General features: G+C 28.1%; 4 protein-coding genes and 1 long non-coding RNA gene across 7 annotated transcripts; 1 reads left to right on the forward strand and 4 right to left on the reverse strand.

The window, feature by feature from the left end:
• Positions 1 to 322: 322 nt before the first annotated feature.
• On the reverse strand, positions 323 to 3,962 carry LOC126869657 (ankyrin repeat domain-containing protein 13C). Its single transcript, XM_050626494.1, has 9 exons — positions 3,205 to 3,962; positions 3,058 to 3,099; positions 2,861 to 2,965; positions 2,642 to 2,773; positions 2,192 to 2,403; positions 1,967 to 2,098; positions 1,706 to 1,867; positions 1,245 to 1,645; positions 323 to 1,123 (listed from the first exon to the last, which is right to left on the reverse strand). Exons 1-9 carry the CDS (start codon positions 3,326 to 3,328, stop codon positions 1,108 to 1,110), a joined length of 1,326 nt encoding a protein of 441 aa, XP_050482451.1. The 5' UTR covers positions 3,329 to 3,962; the 3' UTR covers positions 323 to 1,107.
• A 572-nt stretch (positions 3,963 to 4,534) lies between these two features.
• LOC126869503 (BTB/POZ domain-containing protein 9-like) lies at positions 4,535 to 7,773 on the reverse strand. Of its 3 annotated transcripts, none has more exons than XM_050626135.1 (10): positions 6,942 to 7,773; positions 6,729 to 6,881; positions 6,479 to 6,668; positions 6,123 to 6,345; positions 5,931 to 6,063; positions 5,719 to 5,856; positions 5,521 to 5,651; positions 5,331 to 5,459; positions 5,068 to 5,257; positions 4,535 to 4,955 (listed from the first exon to the last, which is right to left on the reverse strand). In XM_050626135.1, exons 1-10 carry the CDS (start codon positions 7,269 to 7,271, stop codon positions 4,758 to 4,760), a joined length of 1,815 nt encoding a protein of 604 aa, XP_050482092.1. In that variant the 5' UTR covers positions 7,272 to 7,773; the 3' UTR covers positions 4,535 to 4,757. The 3 variants fall into 3 exon arrangements, with proteins under 3 accessions (XP_050482092.1, XP_050482091.1, XP_050482090.1); XM_050626134.1 differs by having other exon boundaries at positions 6,123 to 6,357; XM_050626133.1 differs by having other exon boundaries at positions 6,123 to 6,378; positions 6,942 to 7,772.
• An 847-nt stretch (positions 7,774 to 8,620) lies between these two features.
• LOC126869506 (cyclin-dependent kinase 10) lies at positions 8,621 to 11,099 on the forward strand. Its single transcript, XM_050626138.1, has 6 exons — positions 8,621 to 8,808; positions 9,234 to 9,388; positions 9,476 to 10,076; positions 10,174 to 10,470; positions 10,676 to 10,809; positions 10,879 to 11,099. The coding sequence occupies exons 1-6, from the start codon at positions 8,799 to 8,801 to the stop codon at positions 10,912 to 10,914; spliced, it is 1,233 nt and encodes a 410-aa protein (XP_050482095.1). The 5' UTR covers positions 8,621 to 8,798; the 3' UTR covers positions 10,915 to 11,099.
• Positions 11,100 to 11,251: 152 nt separating this feature from the next.
• On the reverse strand, positions 11,252 to 15,196 carry LOC126869520 (ejaculatory bulb-specific protein 3-like). Its single transcript, XM_050626171.1, has 2 exons — positions 14,812 to 15,196; positions 11,252 to 11,540 (listed from the first exon to the last, which is right to left on the reverse strand). Exons 1-2 carry the CDS (start codon positions 14,993 to 14,995, stop codon positions 11,347 to 11,349), a joined length of 378 nt encoding a protein of 125 aa, XP_050482128.1. The 5' UTR covers positions 14,996 to 15,196; the 3' UTR covers positions 11,252 to 11,346.
• Positions 15,197 to 16,618: 1,422 nt separating this feature from the next.
• Positions 16,619 to 18,061, reverse strand: LOC126869522 (uncharacterized). Its single transcript, XR_007690939.1, has 3 exons — positions 17,584 to 18,061; positions 17,181 to 17,406; positions 16,619 to 16,720 (listed from the first exon to the last, which is right to left on the reverse strand). It is a non-coding gene; the product is annotated as an uncharacterized LOC126869522 (long non-coding RNA).
• Between the last annotated feature and the right edge of the window lie 48 nt (positions 18,062 to 18,109).

Genomic DNA, 18,109 nt, shown 5'->3' on the forward strand with positions numbered 1-18,109 from the left:
TTTACCAAGTTTTCAAATTTGGACTTCTCGAAAATATATATATTCTCAATTTCCTTCTTACTTTGAGCTATAGAACCTTTCTCACTTTAAGTGTACCACGAATTTAGGATTACAGTATATAGTAAATAAAATAATATAATCAGTTTCTTTCTGATATAATATATATATAACACAGTATATTTAGCATACGTAGTAAGAAAAAATTCACTTTTTCTTTCAGGAATTAAATGTAATTTCTGTTATCTAGTGACATACTACAAATTAGATTTGAAACAATTATTTTTAATGAAAGTAATTCAAAACTAAAATAATGTATACAACATTATGATTTGCTATAATCTTTATTTAAAAATTTTTGAACTAAACACACACATACATGAATCATATAGTATGTATTACAATGCTAGATTACTAGCAAAATGTTAGGTATGTGCAGGATGTCGCATTTAAAGTAACCTTAATAAACCGCTTCGCTATTTTTCAAAGACTATGGAAATGATAAAGTCAATATAATGCAGTAAAATCGGATGCATCATTTGGCCTTTATATTTAGAAAATATTTATTTATAATACTCCTCTTCAATAGTTTTTACTAATTAATAATACTCTCTCTAACAAAAAGATAAAAATTGCCTCTTTAAATAAATACTGCAAACTGCAAAATATTCTTTTAAGTATTAATTACTAAACGTGGAAAAGAAAAATTCAAAATTAGAGCTGAGAAAAAGCAAGATGGATAAGAGTTATTTTTTATGCACTTTATAGTGTACAATGTATCTCTTAATTTTAATGTGCATAAGTTTATTAAGTTGTTTCCATATATTAAATTTAGTATACAATTTTGTAAATAAAGTATACCAACCCTCAAACTTATTATGTAGTTTTATCAACAAAAATACTTGCTATTTGCTATATTTCATATTCAAAAGAACAATTTCTTTGTAAAAAGTACTTTGTAACTTTTTAAGAGGCCAGTCTGGCAGCAATATGTTTGATAAAATTTTTGTTTGAAAGCCAAATAATTCTCTTCAAATAGTTTTTTGGAGAAAAAAAGGCTTCATTTTTAATATGATAATTGACTTGAGTTATCTCCAACGCGCGAAGCTGTCATAAATCTGGAAATCTAATGAAATTTATAAAATTTATAAGTAAATATTTCGGAAAAGAATGAAATAGTTAAATTTAAAAACACTACTTAATTAAATGGATTACGTAGGGAAACTATAAAAAGTTTTTAAATTTACCTCATAGGATCTTCAAGGTAATCTGGTGGTATCTTAAATAATTTGGGATCTATATCATTCCGAAAGGCAAATTCTTGAAAAGTGATTTTTGCTGTCACCGTAGGTAAAATAGGTATATCAATTTTTACAGGGAAACCAGGTGGTAATTTCATTAGAACAAATTCTCGCAATTTACTAAAATGTTTGAATGGCGCTATTACTTCCAAAACATTGAGTAACATATCGACAGTCAGTGGAAAATCTGGGCTCATAGCAACTGTTGCTTTAAATGATTTACTGCTTTCCTTGTAAACAAGATTTCTTCCAAGAAGTGGAGATTGACCGGGTGGAGCCATAATATATTCTTCCCAAGTAATATTTGATTCTGGTGGTGGATTTAATGAAGCTCTTCTAACTTGAGGCTAAAAGTTGATAAATTAGCATATTTAAGTAGAAAAAGAAAATTCTGCTACTTTGTTTACCTTCTCATTAGCAAATCCTTGTGAACTTCCTTTTGTTAATGATTCCATAATAGCCTTATTTTTTTGTAAGTCTTCCTCGCTTAAATGTTCTCGTCGTTTCTTACTTTCCAAAACCATTCCATCGATTTGGTAACATTCCGCGTGGAAAGGCCCTACCATCTCCTTTATTAAATATTTGAGATATATCTCAAAAAAATTTTAAGAAAAGAACAGGAGAAGGAGGAGAAGTATCATAGGCAAAACCAACAATGCTGGCCTTACCCTTTTATCTTCACGAAATATCCAGCCTGTCTGAGCTTTTGAAAGTGTAATACCTTTTGTTGACATTTGTGCTGCCATGATATCACTTGACATAAGAATATCGACTTCATCTTGTATTTCCAATTCTGTTTCCTAAAAAATGAATCAGTGATAATAAATTCATTATTACAATTCATAATGAAAGATATTCAGTTGCAGATGTTAATTAATAAAAAGCAATTTGACCTCATATCTCACTGTTTGATAACGTTTAGCCAGATTATCAAGTACTGCCAATGATTTGCTTGGCTTTTTATCACCATTAAAAATAAATGATATGTCACCTCTTTCCCATCTCATATCATTGAAATCTACTAAAGTAGTGTCCATTCTGATAGATGCTCCCCTTTTATGTATTTTACAAACATCAGAAGGAAGTACACGAGAAACAAGTGGCACTGGAAAATTATAGATACTTGTAGATTATTACAATTATTATAAATTGATTGCGAATGTTTATGAATTTATGGGAAATTTAAATATAAAAGAATATGCAAAAATATACCACATATCCAAAAAGTAAAGTATTCTTATCGTAATATACATATAAATCCTATTTCTTCAGTGTTCATAAAAATATGAATTTGCATGCAAGCATCTGCAACTTAATTATAATTCAAACATAACATTAAATACCCCAACTTTGAAAATCCCATTTTAATTCCATATAGAAGTCTCCCATTTGGCGTAATGTTGCAAGTAAATTTGGCCTTCTTTCTTCCATTTGCTCTCTAGCTTGTTGGTTTAATTTTCTCACAAGTGATGATACTGTAATATATATACATATATATATATATATAACTAATATTAAAATTATTTCTTTCTGATAAGTAGCCTGCTATTATTTTTACTAACTGGTTTGTCTATCTCCATAACTGATTGCCTCTGCAAGTGGACTCCACCCAGCTAAGTTTTTTACTTTTACAGGTGCACCGTGTGCAAGTAATAATTGAATTGATTCTAAAATTTTATTTGAAACTTTACATATATATCAATAATGTATATTAAATAATTATTTATGTATATTAATGTATATTTGAAATATATATTACCTTTTCTTCCTAACATGACAGCTAAATGTAAAGGAGTATTTCCTATTGAAAGAAAATGAATTGTTTTATAATGTATACTTAAGTAAAATCAATTATCAACAAATATATTGTTAACAAAATTATTAAATTTATAATGTTTGTGTTAACCTTGTGTATCTTTTTCAGCGATATTGTAAGTTCTGATTAAAGAACTTAAAGCTTTAACGTCCCCTTGAAATATGCATTTGTGTAAAGGATATTTTTCATTTTCCAAATTCTCAGCCATGGCCATTTGTTGAGAAAATGATAGCCAAAATAACAATGATTCTTTTCTTTATCTAATCGAATCTCTCTTGATATAATAATAATTTCCTTGTATTCCATTTCCAAAATATGGCACGTTATATTGAATAATCATATCAAAACTTTCATTACATGAAAATTATTCATGAATAAAAGTTCACTATTTGACGTTATATGTTTAATAATTAATAAAATCAATGAATGAATTTTATATTTGATTGAATATGTTTCAAGTTTACATTTAAACATCGATACTTTTATATGTTTTCTTTCATGATATGACGCCTAGGATATTCATATACTTATGAAGAACTTTTAAATCGCGTTATATTATCGTTGTTTTACCAATGTTGTTACTTTTGCCGCTGTTTTTATTTGCCCTGTGTTATTCGTATTTGCGCTAGGTGGTCGTTCTTATAATCAAAGTAAATAGGTTGGTCACCTCATTTAACGTTTTCCTTATAATACAATTACAAAGTGTTTGTTATCAAAATGAATTTTATCAAATTGCAATTTATTTTAATATTACTTATCCTAAGTGGTACAAATATACTGCATTAATATCACCACATTAAGATGGTATTTACTTACACACTCTAGTACAGTTTATACATTGTAATGTATGTTCATATATCTATGTATCTGGTTATGTGTTAATGCATCAATGAAAACATCTTATGTTGACGAAATTATTATAATTGAAACATAAACATAAATTAAATCTGAAAAATTGACAACTTTGAGAATTATGAGATTGTATATTTCTTTATAGTAAACTTATTACAATTTATATTATACTATATAAAAATTATACAATCAAGTAACAAAGATAAAATTGCTAGGGACATTTTCAAAATTTTAATACGATATTAATCGAATATACACATGCTTTAATTATATAATTCAAATATTTAAATAAGTTAAAAATTACATAAAAATAAGTTCTAATATTTGTATATATCCATCAATTTTCTGCTTTTATCTGTTAATTTTATGAAAATATATATGTATATGTATCATTATATTATTGTAAATTAGTAACTATTAAAATACCGTTTAGGTTATTTTCGATCTATTTCTAATCAATAAACTTTTATTACATTATTAAATACTTTAAATAAATTTTAACAAGCATTATCAAACGATTTCCAGTTTTCTTCTTTTCTTTAGTCATATAGGAATGAACTAAGGCTCATTTGACTAAATTAAAAATTTACTTTAATTAAAAAATTTATTTTACAATTATTTTTACAATTATATATCATTATGTGATACTTATATCTCTATACTATACAAGCACTTAAACCATTAATATATAGGAAGTTCAAATCAAAAAACGAAAGTACAATACTTAGTTCATAATTCTTTAACTATCAATGAAATTTTGCATAATGACTTGTTCCCAAATGGTTAATGTCTTAAAAAATATTGCTATCTGTAGAATTTATTTCTTCTTGATCAATATTAACTGCTTCTGTAGCTGTTTCTGGGGTTAGTGACACTGACCAAATCGTAGAATCGTGAGTTTTTAATTGCTTTTCTTTGTGCATCAATGATTTACCTACAACTTTATCATTTGTTTGAGCAGGGCATTCAAAATGAACACAGTGAAAAACCTAAAAAGCAAAATGTTTTGGATAACTTTTGGATATGTATAAAATGTGTTTAATTATAAATAGTTTCGTTGCTCTCTAACGTCACTACTCCAAATGAACATGCAATCATTACCTCATTTGCTGTATTGTGTGTTCCAACGATACGTATAAAAACGACAGGACGAGCAGGTTCAAAGTGTATTGTTTGCCACGAACGACAAGCTTCTCTGGTTTTATCACCAACTAGAACCCAACTCCAAGAATTACCGGATACCTCTATATAATAAGAATACGAACGATCATCGCAATCCCAAAGCAATAATCTATATGTAAATAAATATTGATTAGAAAATTTCATATTTTCTTATTTGTTATAGGTAATGTAATAATATATACCGCATAGAATCTATAATGTACGGTTGTCCAAGTTGTACTAAAATAGAACCAGATCCAACTTGATGACATGTGTAACCACTATCCCAATCATAATTTGATGTATCACCATTTAAGAGAGCATTCCGAGATCTATATTTAAACAATTTATTACAAAGGAATGAAATACATTTATACACAACAACTTACATACCTACAAACACCTTCTGTAACAGTTGCACTTTGATCCATAGTAGCAACATTTCGTGTTGGAATAACAAAACCATTATAGAGCTTTTCTGTATGATTTGTATAATATGCTTCAAAACTTACAAGATGAAAAACCTTTAAAATCAAAAGTTATAATTATACAATAGAAAAACATTCCATGTAATTTTAATAATGATTTTACTTTGTTTACGGTATTATTTGTCCCAACAATACGAATATAAAGAACTATTCTTGGTTCAAAGTATAAGTATTGCCAACTACGACAAAAGTATTCTGTATAATCAATAACTCGAGCCCAATTTTTTTGATCCATGGATACCTACAAAACAGTAAGAAATAATTATACTATGAAGAATTAAACATGAAAATTAGTACTTAATCTATTTTTCTCACTTCTAAATAGTAAGAATATGAACGCATATCTTTATCCCAGAGCAACATTTTTACATGGTTGATGATGCATTGAGTTCCTAACTTGACTAAAATACCGTGTTCTCGTGATTCAGTAATAGTATGTCTGGTATACCTAATAAAAGAACAGTATTATTTAAATGAATAATTTGGAAAATGAATTTATCAATTTACCCTCGTTCCATATCATAATTATTTGTATCACCATCTAAAAGATAGCTACGCATTTCACCCTGTAGGACTTGAGCACCATGTAGAGGATGAGCAACATTTACATCAATAAGTAGTCGACCACGATAATTAAGATCTGAATCACGTGTTTGCGTTCTTGCAGCTATTGCATCTAAGATTGCTTCCGGAGAAATTAATCCAGTTGGACGAACAACATTTAAAAGATCTGTGATTGAAACTAAGCATAATCGTACCTTATCTACAAAATTTGTCTAATCAATTGAATAATGTATTATATAGAAATTATTTTGAAAATATATTTAAAACAGATTTTTTATTTTTAATGCTTTTATATTTACCTAAAACAGTTTTGCCATCTGCATCAGGATTTGCATTTACCCATGCTCGTACAGCTAAAAAGATATCAATCTCTGGCGCATAAAAGGAATCTCTTGAGATAAGTTCATTCAAAGCATCAGCACTTAATTGCAAAAAGCTTTCATGTTGAATTACTTCACATGCATGTTCATCCATGTATTCATGACAAACCTAGAATAGATTATTTTCAGTGGATATTTTCAAATGTATTTTTAGATATGATATCAATACCTTGGTAAGAAATTCTAGTCGATAAAGAAGTGCTGCACCGAATATGAGGCAGACATTTTTTATATTTAATATTTCTCTAAGATAATCTGATATGGAAGCTTCCAATTCTGAAAATCCATAAAGATGTGCTAATCCAAGAATATCCAACACAACCTGAAAACAATAATAATTTGTTGATTAAAAATGATAATGAAAATAAGTGACAATTAATACCTCTTCACGTCGGTCTGTAAAAGACATTCGTCCTGTATATATGTACTCAAGTAGGCCTTTAAAACCAGTCAAATTAGCATCTTTTAACTCAATTTCGTGTTGTGTAGATTCTTTTAAACCTCCAAACAAAAGAGCTCTGAAATATTGGCTACGTGCAGCTAAAATGATTTTGTGGCTATTAAATCTTTGTCCACCAACAATTAAAGTTACATCTGAATAATCATCTGAGAGATAGAGAGCACCAATATCCTCAGAAAGTGTGTTAATATGATTTATGTCACCAGAAATTGGATATTCTATTGATATATTTAATTCATGGTGAGAACTCATTTTTTAGGTTTTGATTTTTTAAATACAAAATTGCAATTCCTTCTTCCCTAATTATTTTTCTTTTTTAAAAGGTTTTCCTTATTGATAAATACAATGCCCGGTCAACATCGAGATACGTTGATAGCATAATACTTCTCTCGATACTCATGCACTCACATTAATTAAGAAACAAAAAGTAGAATCAATTTTACAGAAACTTTATAATTATTAAACAGCAAAAGTAAGGTTAACTTCTAATTTAAATTTAAGGTTAATTTTTAATCTTTAATTGTATTTACATGCTTGCAGTATGTATACTACGATTTTGCGTTTAAATTGCGTATTTAACTTTTTTCTCTATGGGTAAACAATTTCTATAAATTTAAATAAATCTCAGAGAAATCATTATAACATAAAAATAAAGTCACATCCCATTTATAAAAATATTATATTTTACATTTAATTTTGTACTATCTATTTTTTACCAATGGTATCTATTGATCACAACATAAATATCATAGACTTATAAATACTGAAGATAGACAAACGTTGAAATGCAATATGCAATATTACATTGTGAAAGCATTATGGTCTGAAGGCAATGCAATACGTAAAATATGAATACCATAAGCAAAATACAAATTTAATATGTTTAAAACTATTTAAATAATAACATAAATTACACACATGATATATGTGTTACATATTTTAACGGTTATCACAAATGCTCATGGAACACCGCCATGACCATCCTAACTGTTGTTTGACGAAGTGCGCGAAAAATTGAAAGCAACTACTTGAATTGTAAAGATTACTTTTATTAGAAGATAATTTGCTCGGTACTGTAATTATTCATGATACGAAAAATTAGTAAGTTGAAACATTTTTTGTTAAGCTCTTTGCTCAAGCTTTTCTTCTTAAGTTTGAAAAATTTCTCTCTGTGATCCAATACTAGATTAGGTTCCGCTTTATCAATCAAGAATTTTCCTGATGGTTTCGTTCCATTCTCGGATTGTTGATAATGGAAATATTTTACAGTCACACTCGATACGGTATCATGTGCAAGGATAAAGTGCATAGAATCCAAGTTATAAAAGAGAAAACGTACTAACAATATTTATGACTTTTTTTATTATTAAAGCGCAATATTCTTTCAAAAGGATTACAAAATCTGCAAATTTATCATAAGATAATCAAAAATTCAATATTATTATAAACATTTTAATGGAATAATTATATATATATATATCTAATTATCTTTATTTCTATTTACATACTTCTAATAATATAAACATTAACTTTTAAGGTATCCTGTTTTGTAAGATGTAACACAAGGTAGCGTATAATGGTAGTTCTTTAATGTCCTAATATCTATGGACTGTCGAATCTATCTTTTATATTTCCAATGGTGCAAATGAATTATTGAAAATTACCCGGTCAATTAATTGTTAGTATTTGAGAGTTTTTACATCTACGCCTTTTGAAACACGAATGTTAAAGAGGAAAACAAGTATAGTTGAGAAAATATCTTTTTGAGAATATTGCATAATGACAAAAGGTACAATTTTATTTGATTACAATCAACATATAAACATTATTATGCTAGGTTAAGTAATTCGATCTTTTTGTTATTACATATTATTTGAAATTATATGATATTTGTACATTAAACTAATTGTATTTTTTAATGATTTTTGTCGTTGAGGTTGGCATAATGTTGCTTAAATTTTAAATTCAGATAAAAAATTGGCAAAAATAAACAAATAATGGAACTTAAATTTGATCCAGTTCAAGTATAATTTATTAATGAAATTGTCAACTCTAAAAAGTGTTTCCTATATAATTGTTATTACTATATTATAAAGTACAATGTACAAAGTATTCCAATGTCTTAAGCTGTTCCTTAAATGATATTAATAGGCATGAAATACTAATAGATACTAGAAAATAAATATTAGATGTGAAATTTTAATAATTTTTTAGACGAAACATTGGAGAAAAAATCAGTTGAAAATAATGATACTGATAAAAAGACTGCGTCTGAATCTGGTCCTGATCCATCAGCACCAATAACTAGAAGAGGAGTATTAACATCATTCTTGACTGGCAAGCCAATGGAGATACCAGAACAAGATATTGTAACTACTTAGTTTATCCATCTTTGTTATAGCTTTAGTTATATTCATTACAATGTAATAAATGATGTTCTATTGCTTTTTTTATAGTTAGGTAAATGCAGATTTGTGTCCGAATTTGAAAAATTAAATCGTATAGGTGAAGGCACCTATGGAATTGTTTATAGAGCAAGGGATACAAAAAATGATAAAGTTGTAGCCTTGAAAAAGGTACGAATGGAACATGAAAAAGATGGCCTTCCAGTCAGTGGTTTAAGAGAAATATCTGTTCTTTTATCCTGTCGTCATGAAAATATTGTACATTTAAGAGAAGTGGTAGTAGGGAGAAGTTTAGAAAGCATATTTCTTGCTATGGAATATTGCGAACAAGACTTAGCAAGTCTACTGGACAATATGCAAGCTCCATTTTCAGAAAGTCAAGTCAAATGTATTGTTTTACAAGTATTAAAGGGTTTGCGTTATCTACATCATAATTTTATTGTACATAGAGATTTGAAAGTTTCAAATCTCCTTATGACAGACAAAGGATGTGTAAAAATTGCTGATTTTGGATTAGCTAGGTGGTTTGGTTTACCTTTAAAGCCAATGACCCCTAGGGTAGTAACATTATGGTATAGAGCACCAGAGTTGTTATTACAAGCTAAAACTCAAACAACTTCTGTCGATATGTGGGCTGCAGGTTGTATTTTAGGTATAGTATTTTCATATTTTTTTCTAATTTATGTATAACATTAAAGATTTAATATAATAATTTAAATTTCGCTTATGCGTATACATGCTTTTATTAGGGGAACTACTTGGGCATCGGCCTTTATTGCCTGGACGATCAGAAATTGCACAATTAGAATTAATTGTTGATTTGCTAGGCACACCAAGTGAAGCAATTTGGCCTGAGTTTAATACACTTCCAGCGCTACAGAACTTTACATTAAAACAGCAACCATATAATAATTTGAAACAAAGGTTTCCATGGTTAAGTGCCGCTGGTTTGAGATTATTAAATTTCTTATTCATGTATGATCCAAAAAAGAGAGCCACTGCAGAAGAATGTTTACAAAGTAGCTACTTCAAAGAAGCTCCTTTGCGTAAGTCACAGAAAATGATATGTATAGGGTGATCCACCAGAACTACTGTCTATACATTTCTTCCAGCGAATAACAACAGTCACGTAAATCGAAGTAGCAATATCTGGTGAACCATCCTGTATATTATTATCGTAATACTTAGAGATTCTTAATTATCATAATATTTTAAAATTGTTAATTACCATTTAATTTAATCTTTTTTTAGCATGTGATCCCAAACTTATGCCCACTTTTCCACAACATAGAAATATGAAAAAAACTGCTCCACCAAAAGAGGCTAGAGAACCAGAGACGAATGTTACAGATCAAACAAATAATTTACCTGCAATTTCAGATCTTGTAAGACCTTTATGTGTTTCATCATGTTTTGAAAAGACATCTTAAAATTGAAATTAATATTTTTTTCAGCTTGGTTCACTTGTCAAGAAGAGGCGAGTTGAATGAAGAATGTACTTATTTTTTGAATGCGATACAAATCTCGACATTATTGATTTAAAAATATTTCATTTCGATTTATATCCTTCATTCTCAATGTATGAATTCATTCACAGATAGACTTTGAAATAAATAAACTATATTAATAAATACTCAAAAAATATTTAAAAAAACATGTATTCGTGAAAAGAAAATGAACACACATTTTTTACTTTAAATATTTAATTATATTTATAGTACGACAAAAATATTCGATCAGACATGAATTCAGCATGTGAGACAAAGTATTTAATAAACATCATAGCTCACTAACATAACGTAACAAAATTATTATCAACAATCTATGTATGTATACATTAAGCTATTTTATTACTTTTGTTATTATAGTTTTATTGTACAAATCTCCTCATAAATTTATTGTTTAGATCTATAGATATAAATTCAACTGTTTTTGGTAGGTTGTAATACATTTTCGTAACGCTTCTTATATTCGCCACTTGAATCATATTTTGCGGAAAGTCGTTCCCAATCCTTCGGTCTTTTAGTTCTCAGATAATTTACTACTTTGTTCGCTGTATGTTTCTGTTTTTCATTGCATTTACTACAACCTGTAGATAAAGCGTCGGGTAAAATTTCTGAAACAATAAACAAGTAAATTATTTAAAATTTTTCCAATTCAATTATAAAAACTCTATACAATTATTTTATGAAGTCTTAATACAATAATACATATTATAATTTTTTAAGGACAATTAAATAGTATAAAACTTTTTATTATATAATTATTTATAATTATTTATAATTGTTTCTCATGTGCAAATTGATCCTTTATACAATAAACCATAATAATCTGAATAATATATATAAATTTACATATTGGAAGGAGAGAGAGAGAGAGCAAGCAAGAAATAATAATGATTTTTGTCAAATTGTATATACATAGGTAAAAGTTAGGATACGGATTTTTACTCTTGTGTTTGTTTAAGAACAATACGAAATAAGTTCTAACAATTTTTTGTCTTCCTATAGTACTATTTAATATTATTTTTAATATAAACATTATCTAAAAAGCACAAATTTAGTGGAATACTCAAAATTGTTTTTTTTAAACTCAACTCAATATAATTTCAACTTAATTTATAATATTTCAACTTAAAGGAAATGGATTGTAATAGAAAAAAGAAAGAAGAGGACTTATTAGAACAAAAGTTATTTCAATATATGTATACAGTATATCTAGTTTATGTGTATATGTATTATTATTTCTCTAGTTATTGAAAAAATAGGTATTTCATGTCGAAATTGTTCGATTTCGCGGAGGAAACTTAATGGAATGTCTGAATTTTTTTCTGAATTGTTATTTCAGAGATGTCAACATTAATTAAAAGTTTTTAGACTAGAACCATATACATATTATTGTAATTGCCATTTTATTACACATCTCAAAACGATTTCAATGATGTGTATGTATAACGAGAATGTTTAAATAATAACTTATCGGATATTATTATGAAAAATTCGACTTAAATATGAAATTCGGACAACATTTTGTTTTTCATAACGTGTAATCTGTAAGATGGAAAACAATTAGATGTTTCTTATTCGTACATTTGTAATCGGGGTAACAGTGTAATTAATTGCATCTTGTACAATTTATGTGAAATACTGTTACGAATTTAGTAAAAATTGTACAATAACATAAATATTTATATCGCCTGGAAAGAAATCGTTTTTCATCTTACGAATCAAGTGTTACGAACAAGAGATATTAACTAAACTTAATATACCAATATTCTCTATTTTCAGTCTCATGACTGAAAAATGGGCTTGGTTTACAAAATCCTTGACTTACAATTCTATCTTAACCTTTCGCTCTTCCCATTCGCTCAAGTCTCTCATTTTTACTCTTTTATCTTCTATTATCTAACTATATTTCTAATTACTTTCTCTAACAATACTTTATACTATCGCTTTCTTATATATATATTTTTTTTCTTTTCTTTTGTTTGCTATAATTACATCTTTTTTCTCGTTTGCTTTACCTTCAACTTATCCAATCCTATCTTAATCCTATCTTATTCCTCTACTTTCCCATCCCTTTTTTCGCTCACTGCTTTCTCTATCCTGATCTCTCTGTCTGTTTTCCTACAATCCTTCATCAACTGTTTCAAAGTCCGGAATTTGTCCTCGGACAAATCGCAATTCCGTCCTTTTCTTCCCAATATTTATTTCACTTTTCCAAATTTCCGCACCAAATTTTCGCCCTTATCACTAGTCGTTGACTTCCGTCTCTTCTCTCTTCATTCAGATACTCTGCTAGTTCTAACATTCTAATTATGATTATTTATATGTATGTACAACTGTGCTAATTTGCTATGTCGCATTTGTTGCTGAACCTTCATCTTCTCTTTTCTTCACATTCTTCTCACGTCTTTTCTTTCCCCCTTTTAATCGATCCATTCTCTTCTGTTTGTCTCAATCTATTTCTTTTTAGGTACATTTTCCTCTCTTTCATTTTCTTTTCCTTCAAATATTCCACGACAATTTTTCTCTCCATCCTATTCTGAAATCTTCCTCAGATTTCAACACTTTTTAATTCCCCCTCGCTCTTAATTTTTCTCTTTTCGTTTCCTCTACGACTAAATAATAATCGTATTTAACGTTTGCACGATGTCTTCGCAAAAATATCCGATAAATTATTGTTTAAATATACTCGTTAACATTGTTTAATAAAAAAGATGACAATAATAAAAATATATAATGCATCTTAAAAAACTTTGCTGATATTCATGTCTCTGTAAATAACAATCTAAAGAAGATTCAAACCTTCCACTAAGTTACCTTGATGAAATCAAATAATTCTTAAAAAATATTTTTTCGCATTTTCGATATTTTCAATTATATTTTATTATAAACATAATAGCGTGTATACATTTAAACCGAACATACTGTACATATGTATAATAATAACTTAGACGTTACTTAAGAGAGTTCGATGTAATCAAAACGAGAAAGTTCAAAGCAACTTATGTAATAAAGAGAGGGAGAGTGAATTGAACTCTGTCGTAATCGTTGCAGCAGATGCACGTAGAAACCTCGGAAAGAAACCGGTGTGACTTTTGGTCATGCAGTTAAATAAAACTGCTTCGTTAGTTATAAAAATATCTATGTCTGTTTACAAACTTGTAAATTCTGTAGTTTTCTATGTACATCTTCTTTTTTATTTTAGAATTGATCAGTTGCAAAAGTTCGAAAAAGAAAGAAAATAATAAAGCACTTAAAAAAAAAAGATATACATATATACCTACAGTATATTACGAGTATATTATATTCGAAGTCACGTTTTAGAAAATGAATGTTTTTCTATCGTTTCGTATGCTTTACGATATTAAGTGCTATTAAAGTAAAATCATTAACGTAGTTGCATTTAAAATATAAAAATATTAATAACGGATAGGAAAGGATATTTATGAAATGTCATTTCCTTCGTTTCTCACATTTTTATACAGTAATATCTACATAAATTAGTACCATGTATTAATAATTCATTTGTTATAAACTGAACTAAAATTCATTGACATTTTAATACAGAAATAATTTCTCCGTGGAATTTTATATAGATATGAATATAAATAATATCTTTACATAAAAATATGAACAATATTATTTGAAAAGTATATGAGCAGCACAAATATGTAATTAATTTTAGTACTTTTATATTAAAATAAATCGTACTTTAGTATAAACTATTATACACATAAGTATAGCTTTCTACTGTTTTTACACTTGTTAATTAGGTATTTTACATGTATAATAAATTAATAAATTATTAATTAAATGTATAATCTCGAATGATCTATAACGGGGCTATATCACTAGATAGAAGTAACAAATGTATGTACTTACTTTTTAATTCTCTGCCTTCGTTGGTACATGGTCCTTCGTCCAGCATGCACTTAATGTAATTGGTAAGGATACGACCATTTTGCAGGATCCTGTCCACGTCTACATTGTCATATTTTGTGGTATAATCTTCCGCTGTTACACAAACGACTGCGACCAAGGCAAATAATAAGAGATAAATCTTCATATTGTAATTGAAGCGCGTTCTTCCAGCTTCAATTTTAAAATGCAAAACTCTATGACGATTATACCAACGAAAGCGATATGAAGATAGAAAAATGTACAGATTACTACGTTCCGTTTAACGAAGTAATAGATGGCAATTTAAAAACAAATGTTATTTGAAAGCTACCCTATACAGCGGAAAGTAAACCGCTCTTTGTAACAGTTGAAGCAAGTTGTCGAATTATATAGCTGAAGACAGAGGACATTGGAGGGAGTAGATAAACGCGTTAGTTGAGTATTTTATACTCCATGGAACGTACGCATACGTTGTACAGTAGCGATTGAATACAAGCATCAAGATATAAAAAATAATACCGATAAATAAAATAAATATATTTTATCATTTATATATATCAGTCATATACTTTTCACCTGTTTAAAGTTTTCAAACTAGCTAATTAATTTCGTATATCGGTGTTAAATCTACCGAGAAATTAGATAAATGGACGAAAACAAATTTAAATAAATTTTTAAAGTACGTATTATTGGACTATTGCTTGTTCTATGAAATGTCGTGAATATACATGATAATTGAACCTAATCGCGTTAAAACCATCTGTTATATAAATTTGTTAATATCAATATGCAATCAATTTCTTCTAAAAGAAAATTCTCTAATAATTATTTTGTCTAAAATTATATAAAATGCTCTCCGTATACGAGGAGTGAGGAATGTTTGACGTTTGAGAATACATGTTGAGCAGTGTGATAGAAATAGTTAACACAGCGAGAACAACGTGCTATCAAGAATAATGAAGAGATTATTCTTTGCCGTGTTTAGAGGATGACCATCGGGTATTTACGTTGCGTACCTTGCCAAGGACGATCATCAATAAAAATACGATGTTAATGCTATAACAAGGTTTACGTTTGGAAATCTTATAATTTACCCATCTCGATATATGTACGATAGATAAACAAATCAAAAAGTGAATAAACTTTCTCGATTAAAGGATCTTCGGATAATTGAATAGATATCTAGATAATCATAATCGAATAATAGATACTAATTATTGCAGTAATAAAATCGTTCGATTTAATTAATTGGTGTAATTTTATATTTTATCTCTTACAAAGTTACAACGTATTTTGGGAAATAGATCTTTTTGATCGAGAATAAATATTATTTCAAGACACCGATTATGTAAGTTTAAAAAGTAATATATTCTTTTAAATGAATATATCATGTGTTATTATGTATTCGTTACCTGACGTTTACTTTTCCTATTCGTAGAATCTCCTATTACCTGTTGATCCATGACTTACAAAATATTCCGTTCATATCGTGTACAGACATATATTCATTTCGACATTACAATCATCAGATTAATTAAAATGCACACCGTATCACAACTTCAACCCACTTTATCATTCGACTGTATCGTAAACCGACTATACGTCGATTATAATATGTATAAACTTTCTATCTTGTCCCTTAGACTTTGTTTGACGCGAATACACATTTCATTTTGATCAAATTTCATTTTGAACAATTATTCCACCGTCGTTATCTAGATACATCTAAGATAGGCATATATGTATAACAAGATAATCATCGGCATGTATAAAAGCTATAAAAGTCTATTGATCGTTTGTAAGAAGCGATATATGCGTAATATGATGCGTTATAGATTTTAAAGTTTACTTAATATATCGGCCCTCTGAATTGTTCTGCAAGAACGTGTACCTGTAACGATAATATAATTTCTTATAAATTTTTGCAAAGATATATTGACTTTTGAAAGATCGTTAGAAATCTAAGAAAGAGACGAGACAATGGCTATTTGCACCATTCAGTGAGATATATCTTATATATCTGCCACGACAACGAAATATCTCATATTTCTAAATTTTGTATATTTATTAATAAATTACGATTGATTGTAGCCAGTTGGTACGAAAATTTAAAGACAAATCAGGGAGGGTACGAAATCATATATAGTATATGATCCGATAAGTACTGATATCGAAAATACGAAATTTCTAACATTGGGTGTAGGTAAGTACATAATATAGAAATTTATGGTAAATACATTTTACCTTGTTCTTTTTTCTTCTTATATATGACAATTCTTACAAACACAAATGTTTGATATTATGAAATATTATGAGTTATATTAAAACTTTTTAATAATAAAGTTAATTACGTTCAAAGTTATAGAATCTCTCAAGAATTTGTTGCAGCGTCAAATATTGTTTTCCATGATATCCTTTCATCCTACATAAAATACTTGAGCAATTCATAACGGCGTATAATCGATTCCCATTCATTGGGATAATTTCGTTGCATAAATATTGTCAATTTGTGTGCAAGTGCAGCTTGTCGAGGTGTACAACGTTCACAATGATTGTTCAACGCTTCTGGCAACAAAGCTGTAAGAATCGTAACAATATTTTATATGTAATACGAACGAATTATTAAATCTGAATACGACCTTCAAAATTTGCATGCTAAGAGGAAAAACAGTTGATTCCGCTTAATTTATCTCTTGCTTGACAAATATCATTATCGTAATTTCATAATAAAATTTATTTATTAACAATGCATACCTTTTATTGATGAAACGACAAAGCAAAGTGATCGAAGGTGAACTTTGATGATGTTTCTTCGTTTGTTTAATATACTTTTAAAATACAAGATTGTACATGTATATTTTGAACACGAAATTATTTCATATTTTATCTTTTATTGATAAATTGTTGCGTAAGGATAGATATTTTTTTCCTGATGAACTAAAGAATCAACATTTTCTTCTTGAGCATACATATTTATTATATAATAATGTATGTTCTATTTACACATACACTATTTTCAGGGTAACAATTGTAATAAAAAAGTTATTTGTAAATGTATTGTACATGCGAAAAGAGCATACCGATCGCGAAATTGAAGTTAATTTTTTCGAATTTTAAGAAGACGATTTAAGTGATTTAATGATTTTAATAATCGTGGAATAATTATTGTGAATTGGCCTTCGTCTACTTTTTAATGGAATGGTGGTTTGTATTTGTATTATGAAAAGAATATACAAGGTGGTTGGTAACTGGTGGTACAAGCGGAAAGGGGGTGATTCTA

Source organism: Bombus huntii, chromosome 9 (genome assembly GCF_024542735.1).
Source record: "Bombus huntii isolate Logan2020A chromosome 9, iyBomHunt1.1, whole genome shotgun sequence".
In the NCBI taxonomy this organism is placed as follows: Eukaryota; Metazoa; Arthropoda; class Insecta; order Hymenoptera; family Apidae; genus Bombus; species Bombus huntii.